The 9096-nt window shown below is 38.5% G+C and overlaps 1 protein-coding gene across 1 annotated transcript; it reads left to right on the top strand.

The window, feature by feature from the left end:
- Nucleotides 1-437: 437 nt before the first annotated feature.
- On the top strand, nt 438-5113 carry LOC143548024 (protein NLP7-like). The gene is made up of 6 exons (XM_077039297.1): nt 438-741; nt 982-1550; nt 2274-2321; nt 2418-3273; nt 4106-4462; nt 4544-5113. Exons 1-6 carry the CDS (start codon nt 438-440, stop codon nt 5059-5061), a joined length of 2652 nt encoding a protein of 883 aa, XP_076895412.1. The 3' UTR covers nt 5062-5113.
- Nucleotides 5114-9096: the final 3983 nt, after the last annotated feature.

The following is a 9096-nucleotide window of genomic DNA, read 5'->3' as shown; positions in this document are numbered from 1 at the left end:
AAGAATAGAGTTTTTTCTTTTTACTAAAATATGATGAAAGGAAAAAATATTTATCAAAATAGATGGTTTCAAAAAATAAGAAGCGAGAAATAAAAGTAAAAAAAAAAAATATTTTAATAAATATTTTTTCCTTCCACATTATTTTAAAAAAAAAATCTCTAAAAAAGTAAAATAAAAAATAATAATAATTTCCATGGCGATTATTATTACATCCCATGACATCCATCCTCCAAGATAATAGAGTTGTGATCTTGGTGTAGACCCACCCGACACATATGGAGAAGTGGATCACGTCTTTCCACCACCATTTTTAACTTAATCTTTTTCATCTCACAATTTGCACAACAACTACTACTACGAGATTCTTCCTTCCGAGTCCTCATCTCACCACCACCACCACCATAAGTTGTTAGCTTTCATTTCAATCTGCCGTAACAATGCCTGAAGCAGACGACGAAGCCCACCACCGTTCAATCAATACCAATAATAGTATTTTCACCAAGCCACCGGAGGACTTGCCACCGGTCATGGATCTCGACCTCGACGGATCCTGGACCTTCGATCAGATCTTCTCTTCGGACCCTTCTCCTTCCTTTATCTTATCCGCCACTGAGCAGTCTTTCTCTCCGCTCTGGGCCTTTTCCGACGATATTAATAATAATGAATTCAATGATGCTGATGACAGACTTGCCGGAACTGCCACGTTGACTTCTTCTTTAACGGCTCACCGCCTCCTTTCGGGTTAGTTTGTGGGGTTTTATGTCATTTGGGTTGAATTTGTAAGTGGGTTTTGGGATTCAGCTGATGGGTTTTCTTAATTTGTGGTTAAAAATCGGTAATTCAATTTTGATTCATATCTTGTAACTTAGGGGTTGTTTAATTAGTCTTGTTTATATTATTATCTGCTATGTTTACCAAGCTCAAGATACTTGGTGTTGAAAAATCTAATAATTATTCTGTATGATTGAATGTTTGATACAGATAACGGTGATCAGATAACAAGGAAACCGTCCAACGGTGATATAAGAAGGCAGCTGCCGATGCCGATATTGGAGGTGAGTCCGGAATATCAAGATGCAACATGTGTGATTAAGGAAAGAATGACAATGGCTCTTCGATACTTCATAGAACTCGGTGAAAAGCACGTGCTAGCTCAAGTATGGGCGCCTGTGAAAAACAAGGGTAAAAATGTGCTCACGACGTCTGGTCAACCGTTTGTGCTTGACCCCAACTGCACGGGGCTTCATCAATACAGAATGGCTTCTTTAATGTATATGTTTTCTGTTGATGGCGATACTGATGGAGTTCTCGGGCTTCCGGGTCGGGTTTTCAGGCATAAGCTTCCTGAGTGGACTCCGAATGTGCAGTATTATTCAGATAAGGAGTATAAGCGGCTTAATCATGCTTTGAGTTATGATGTTCGTGGAACCCTAGCTTTGCCTGTGTTTGAGCCATCTGGTCAGTCGTGTGTTGGTGTGCTTGAGTTGATTTTGACTTCACAGAAGATAAATTATGCTCCTGAGGTTGATAAAGTCTGCAAGGCGCTCGAGGTTGGTTGAGTCGCTGCGTTTCTGTATGTGCTTATAAATTATAAATAGGCGGGGAAAAACGAGCTGCTCAAACGGGCTTGGCTGGTTTGGACTGACCCGAAACACCTTTTTCTTGAACTTTTATATCTTTTTATACTAATAACATGCTATGATTCTAAAAATTGTATTGTTCAGAAAACATATTACATTTAAAAACACGATTTAGATGGTGTTATGCATTAAAATTACATTTTGGACTACTCTTTACCCATTGACCTCTTTCCTGTCATTCATTTTTTTTAGTCAAGTACACTTTTTGTTCTTAGACTAAGGAAATAACAAAACACATCCTTTATGCTCACGTTTCGTAACAGTTTACGTCTTTTTTAATAACACATGCTGATTTTTTCCGTTTCAAATCCAGTCATGTGTCTGGCACTAGAGGGTATTTTAGTCATTTTACCTCATGTGCCTGGCACTTGACTGGAGTTAACAGAAAAAATTCACGCCTGTTAGTTGAAAGATGCTACTGTTACAAAATGTGAACGTAAATGACGTTCTTTTGTTAGTTCTTTAATATAAGGACAAAAAGTGAAATTTGCTATATACTAAAAGATGTTTTTGTGTTTATATTTTTCGTGTTTTACCATTAACAAGAACCCTAAAAACTTGCCTGTGATGCCAGTGACATTATGTAATTTTTTTTACAAGAAATATGAAAATAAAGTTTCTGCTTATTTGCAGGCGGTGAATTTGAAAAGCTCAAATATATTGGATTCTCCGAATACGCAGGCAAGCAGTAAGATGAAATAATATTTAATATATCATGCTTCCATTTTTACCCTCTACATTTTTCTCAATATGTACCTAGTTTTTTCTGTACCCCAGATATGCAACGAAAGCCGACAACAAGCCCTTGCTGAAATCCTGGAAGTGTTAGCCGCAGTCTGCGAAGCGCATAACTTCCCGCTAGCTCAAACGTGGGTCCCATGCAGGCACCGAAGTGTCTTAGCCTATGGTGGCGGGTTCAAAAAAAGCTGCAGCAGTTTTGATGGCAGTTGTATGGGTCAAGTATGCATGTCAACAACTGATGCCGCGTTTTATGTTGTCGATGCGCATATGTGGGGCTTTCACGATGCATGTGCCGAACATCACCTCCAAAAAGGCCAAGGTGTCGCTGGTCGGGCCTTCGCGACAAGAAGCTCATGTTTTTGTGAAAATATTACTCATTTTGGTAAAACCGAATACCCGTTGGTTCATTATGCGCGTTTATTTGGGTTAGTTGGATCGTTTGCTATTTGTTTGAGGAGTACACATACGGGTGATGATGATTATATTTTGGAGTTTTTTCTTCCGCCTAATATGGTTGACTGTAAAGACCAACAAACGATGTTGGGTTCGTTGTTGACTTCAATGAAGCAGCATTTTCGGAGCTTGAAAGTTGCTTCGGGTGAAGAAATCGGGGAAGATGGTAGATTTGTTGAGATTATTAAAGTGTCTGTGAATGGTGATAGTATTGATTCGGGTATTCAGTCCATTCGGCTATCGGAATCGTTTATTTCAAACGATGGACCGTTAGTTAATGGGCCAAATGTGATAAATGGAAAGCATGGGAAGTTAGAGACAGTTGAAACGACGAAGAAGTCAGAAAAGAAACGAGGGAAAGCCGAGAAATCAATTAGTTTGGAAGTTCTTCAACAACATTTTGCAGGAAGTCTTAAAGATGCTGCAAAGAATCTTGGTGGTATGGTTACACATTCTTTGCCTTTTATTAAAGATATCATTTTGTGACATTAAAAAAGGGAAAACTTCACACAATAATAACTAAGTTTTCCATTTGTTTCACTAAAAAGTTCTTTTTGTTTCTGTAAAAGTCAACTTTTATTAGGTGTTCCCAGTCTTGTGTCATTTTATTATAAAAGTTATTTCTTAAAGTTAACTAGTTAAGTGAGGCAAATGAAACATATATGAATCTTAAATACTCTTTAGTGATATTTTTAATGAACTTGAAGTATGTGGTAATAGTGAAGAAAATGAATTCACTAAACAATATCCAAGTTTCATAATTGTTAATTTCAAGTCAAATTGGAGAAAACATCAGTAGATACTATAGTAATCAAGGTTCATATATATTTTACAAATTTGCTTAGCTGTTCAATCTTGTGTAGCCTTTTTTTTTATAAATGTCAGTTTTTTTTATAAGTGAGGCAAATGAAACATATATGAATCTTGATTACTATTTAGTAATTTTTTTAATAATTTGAAGTATTAGGTAATAGCGAAGAAAACAAATTCACTAAATAATAACCAAGTTTCATAAGTATTCATAGTATTTAAGATTTATATATGTTTCATTTGCCTCAATATTAAAAAAATTAACATTTATAAAAAAATTACGCATGATTGAGTTAGTGGAACATTTGGGATACTGTTCTGCAAAGTCTCCTAAGAAATAGATTAATTTCAACCATTATTTGACTCAAAAGTCAATGTAGAATAATATTTATTTGACTCAAAAGTCGATGTAGCATAATATTATTATCTTTATTATCATTATTTATATTATTGGTTTGCAGTTTGCCCGACTACAATGAAACGAATATGCCGACAACATGGAATCTCAAGGTGGCCATCACGTAAGATAAACAAGGTTAACCGCTCGTTAACAAAACTTAAACGAGTGATTGAATCTGTACAAGGCAGTGAAGGAACATTCGGTATTCCATCTTTAGCAACCACCCAACTCCCTCTCGGTGTTGACTCGCCACCCTGGCCCACGGCTCCAAATGGTTCACCATCTAACCAACTTGGTTCACCCGGGTCCAAACCGTCTGACCCTCCACGCCCAAGGACCGATCACGGCCCAACCAATCAACCATCCGGAAGCCGAGAAGCCAGCACTGGTAGCCCAAACTCTCACCGCTCTTACCAAGGTAACTGTTTTCTTTAAACCCAATCCTCCTTAAATCTTAATCGAATCGTTTCTGATAACCAGACATATGTCGGAGTAACAGAAAGTCAACCGGTTGAAGTCAAAACACCACCAAATGTGGCCGCAGAGTTCACCGTATCCGATGCACTTCACGCTGCACAAACCGAAGAACCGTTTAGAGGAATAATGTTAATCGAGGACGCAGGAAGCTCACATGATCTAACAAATCTTTGTCCTGTTACCGAGCCTATCGAAAAGGTACAAGAAGTTACTCCAAAGGTACAACCTTTCACAGCCAGGACCGAAATGAAAACAATAACGATAAAGGCGACTTACAGAGAAGATATCATAAGGTTTCGTGTGGCTACAAACTCGGGTATTGTAACATTGAAAGAAGAAGTTGCAAAAAGGTTGAAGTTAGATGTGGGTACATTTGATATAAAGTATCTTGATGATGATCATGAATGGGTTCTAATAGTCTGTGATGCAGATTTACAAGAATGTATCGAGTTGTCGGTTTCATCGGGGTGTAACATAATCAGGCTATTAGTTCATGATCTGTCGACTAATCTTTGGAGCTCATGTGAGAGTTCGGATTAAATATTAGGATTAGGGTTTTGATGAAGTTGTAGATTATTATGGGGTCATAGGAAGATGACCAAGTTTTAGGGAGGAACATTCCTCTATTCTTTTTTGTATAAGATATATAACTGAATGTTGAAAATGTTAATTGTACATTGGTTTGTTTTTTGTCCTTTTTCACATAATTTGGTCTCTAGGTTTCAGTTTTATGTTAGATTTATATTTTGCAGTGTTTTTATCGTCAACATGAAAATAACCTTTTCATATGCTGATATCAGTAATAATAATTACAAGGAAACCGCACTCTAATAGTATCATTTCATTATGGTAAAAGATTAATACAATAACCCTAATGTACAGTTTCTGTGATACTTCTTACAGTTTGAGCAAAAAACGATGAATGTGTTGGTAAAAGACGTACAAACTAGAAAAAGAATTAGAAAGAAAACCGAAAGGAAACATAGTGGTGGCAAAGGACGGATGTAAACCCATAGTAGTGGCCTAGTGGAAGAGGCACTACATCGAGGATATGGTGAGGAGCTACGTTGCGGTTACACAATGACTGTGTGAAGGTAAGGTACCAAATCATCCGCATGACACCATAAGGCAAAGCCAATCCTCCGCGAAGCGGAGGATCATCCGCATAGCGTGGAGAGACATACCTTATACTCAATAACTCAAAGAAGTAAGCGGAAGATATGTTGTGCTTAAAAGGTTAACGCATAATAAGGAATGGCAAGACCAATCACATGTCAATATTCCCATGACGCCCACGATTGCACGATGGACCAATCACAGAAGGCCAACGTTGTACCTGCCAGCAACTGATATCTTTGTACGCCAACTGTTCAGGAATTATTATCATGCTCAGCCATGAATTTGGAAGGTTCCATTAAGAAGGATAGTTGAACCAATCCTTTTTCTTCCATTTGGCCATAAATACTCATAGAAGATCAAAGGTAAAGGGTTCTGCAACCTCATCTCTCTAAGAAATTACTCTACCATTTGTCATACTGATTCTCACGTTGGAGGGTCGTTACGAGAAGACCCCCCCAATCCCCCTTCTCGTAACGAACTCACGATGTCATACTTTGTTGGTGGAAGCTATTAAAACTCATAACAACATAATCATACACTCTCGGTCGAAATATTGAACTAAAAGGGTGATTAGATTGGTGTTTCTTCATTGGTGCCATCTGTACCGGCTAGAACAATTATAAGCTACTCACGGTCGTTATGAGCTCGGATCAGCCTCCTCCTTTCACGCCATCATCATCCAATCACGCCGAACCCACCACAAGCGAGTCCCAAAAAGGAAACGACAGGCGAAATGAAATGTTTGGTTGAAACAACGAAGATTACATTGAAGTAGAACAACCACAGCAAGATCTGCCTTTTCGCTTCGCGAAAGTGAGGTCCTCTCGTCACAAAAGTCCAATGCCAACAGTAGACCTCGACGAAGACCAATGCTCTGGCTCAAAAGAGAGTAAGAAAGAATAAGCATGGAGTACGAGAGAAGATTGGAGGAGCGGCTGAGAGGACAGGTTAATCAGTGACGCTGCATACGTTGATATATTCACGGAACAACCAAGAAGACTCTTCCAGTGAAGACACCCTTCGACCTCGACGACATGGCCCAGACATGGGCATAAGCCAAAAAACTAGCGGAAGCGAAAAAAATTGGAATTCAGAAAGCCCAGACGAGAGGTCAAGGAAGAAGTCATGCCCAAAGTCAAGAACAAGTTCATGGTCAAAGCCAAGGAGCCCGCCAGAAGTCCGCTTCCGCTAAAGATTGAAACTCCCGCGAAAAAAGCGTGAGTGATCAAAGCGGTAGTGGTACGCACAGTCATAACCCAAGAAGTCAAGGGTGTGGGAGAAAATAAGTGAACTACTACTACCATGACGTCGACGTAGATTTTACTAAGCCATATAGGACAAAATCCTTCGCGGAGAAGTCTAAATTCGTGCAAAGGATCGCGGAAGCCCCGTGACCATCGAACTCGAAGTTACCCTCATCAGTAGGGAAATATGATGGAATGATTGATCCAAGTTACCACTTACAAAGCTTGATAGTGGTAGGTGGAGTTGCAGGCTGGACCCTCCCAGTCTGGTGTCAAATGTTCACGTTAACTCTTCATGGGGTGGCCAGAGAATGGTTTGAAAGGCTTCCTGAGGGCCGAATTATGGGTTTCAGCCACAGAGGCACAAGCATGACCCTGCGAACATTCTCACAGTAGTCCGCAGGGATAGTGGATCAATTAAATACTTTATCACGCGATACAACAAAGAAGGTCTTCTGATAGGGGGAGTAAGCGAAGGAATGATACGGGCAGGCTTCCGCCAAGGGGTCAGAAGTGATGACCTTATCCGTTGCTTGTCCGGCCTTGACGGAATGCCCTAGTCATGCGATGCCATAATGAACTCATCCAAAGTGTACGCAACAACGGAAAAATCCTCGAGCAGGAGAGATTACTCGCAAAATAACACAAAAAGTGAACATAGAGGATATAAAGGGAACAAAAGAGATACGGGGTTACAAATTCTAGCACAAATTCTGGCAACAGAGAATGTAGACTTCAGGAAGCCGAAGCTAATTTCCAACAGGAAAACCTTAGATAACTCCAAGTATTCAAGTTCCATGAGGACGTTGGCCATATAACTGATGATTGCACAAACCTAAACAACGAAATCGAAGAGGCAGTGAAGTCAGGAAAGCTTGATCACTTGGTGTTAGCAGTTAGAAAACACGTAAGGAACTGACAGAGACGATGGTCCTTCGAAATACAGATGAAAAATCTGAACTCTCACATGATCCAAGGCAGGAGATGCTAGACCGCCAAAAGGTCGACACCAAGTAGTGAAGCCTAGAAGGAAGAGCCAGTCATATCCCCAATGATCAAAGGCGCACCATGTCTGAAACAACCCTTGATAATTACCGTGTTAATCAGTCATTACCGAAGCAAATAGATTTTCATTGATCACGGAAGCACCTTAGACGTAGTGTACCAGCAACACTTTGATCAGCTAGATACGGAGGATAAAGCAAGGTTAGAGCCCGGCAACGCACCAGTTTCAGGTTCTCGAACGAGATTACTCAATGAGAAAGAAGAAAGAGAAATTATCGTACAAGGAGGATGATACCAGCCAAGATGTTGTGGCAAAAGTGACAGAGACTAGAGAGAGGTATGAAGGAGAACAAAAGAAGGCATGAAAATAAAACTGTCATACCATATTAAAATGAAAAGCTTGTAATATATTGTGGTTACTATTTCTTTTAATATCATTTTCTTACATCTAAATATCACATTACCTTCCACTTGTAAGGATTTGAACTCATCAGTTTTATGAAAAACAAACATCATATTATGCGACCACGCATTGATAATATATTATTGATCAACTAGATGCAATAATATAATGAAATGATTACAAGGAAAATGAATAAATATCATTTATAACTAATTATATATATATATAGGTATTGGTTCATTTCAAAAGTATTCTTGCAGCGAGAAGTGCGAGAAGTAATATCAACCAATCATATCTTTTCTTTTAATATTTTGTTTTAATTAAACACAAGGATATACTCGTAATTTATTATAATATATTATACTTGGTAACTCCTAATATTCAGTGGCTCTTTAATATGCCGTATGTATCACCAGTCATCTACAATCTCAGATTAATCATAATCCCATATAACTAGCAACGTAATAACCTAATCCTATATCTGTTGCAGATTATCAACAACGATGATGCCAATATCAATTATGAGATTCTCTGATCGACATTTATGCTTAATATTATTGTGCCCTAAATCAAGTTCGATTGAAGTCTGTATGCGAGGTTTCTCATGGCAACACGATGATACATCTATTCAATATCAGCAAGTTTAGGTTTCATTCAAGTTCGTTATATCAAATTCTATTTTAAACATTCCTTGTTGTCCTCATTCTGTGTCAATATGATGATTATATTAATTAGGGTTTAATTTTCGTGCTAGTTTTGAATAGTTTTAATTTTATCACAAAACATTCAGTACATACACTTTTA

The sequence above is a fragment of the Bidens hawaiensis genome, unplaced genomic scaffold, assembly GCF_021521415.1.
Source record: "Bidens hawaiensis isolate Kalapana, Puna unplaced genomic scaffold, B.hawaiensis_p1.1 tig00000905_1, whole genome shotgun sequence".
Lineage (NCBI taxonomy): Eukaryota > Viridiplantae > Streptophyta > Magnoliopsida > Asterales > Asteraceae > Bidens > Bidens hawaiensis.
This window is presented reverse-complemented; position numbering and strand designations above follow the sequence as displayed.

Bases quoted from the DNA above. Each gene is read 5' to 3' on its own strand.
- LOC143548024 (XM_077039297.1), top strand. From the start codon at position 438: ATGCCTGAAGCAGACGACGAAGCCCACCACCGTTCAATCAATACCAAT. The intron at 2,322-2,417 runs GCAAGCAGTAAG...TCTGTACCCCAG, and splicing joins TGGATTCTCCGAATACGCAG to ATATGCAACGAAAGCCGACA. The intron at 4,463-4,543 runs GTAACTGTTTTC...TCGGAGTAACAG, and splicing joins CTCTCACCGCTCTTACCAAG to AAAGTCAACCGGTTGAAGTC.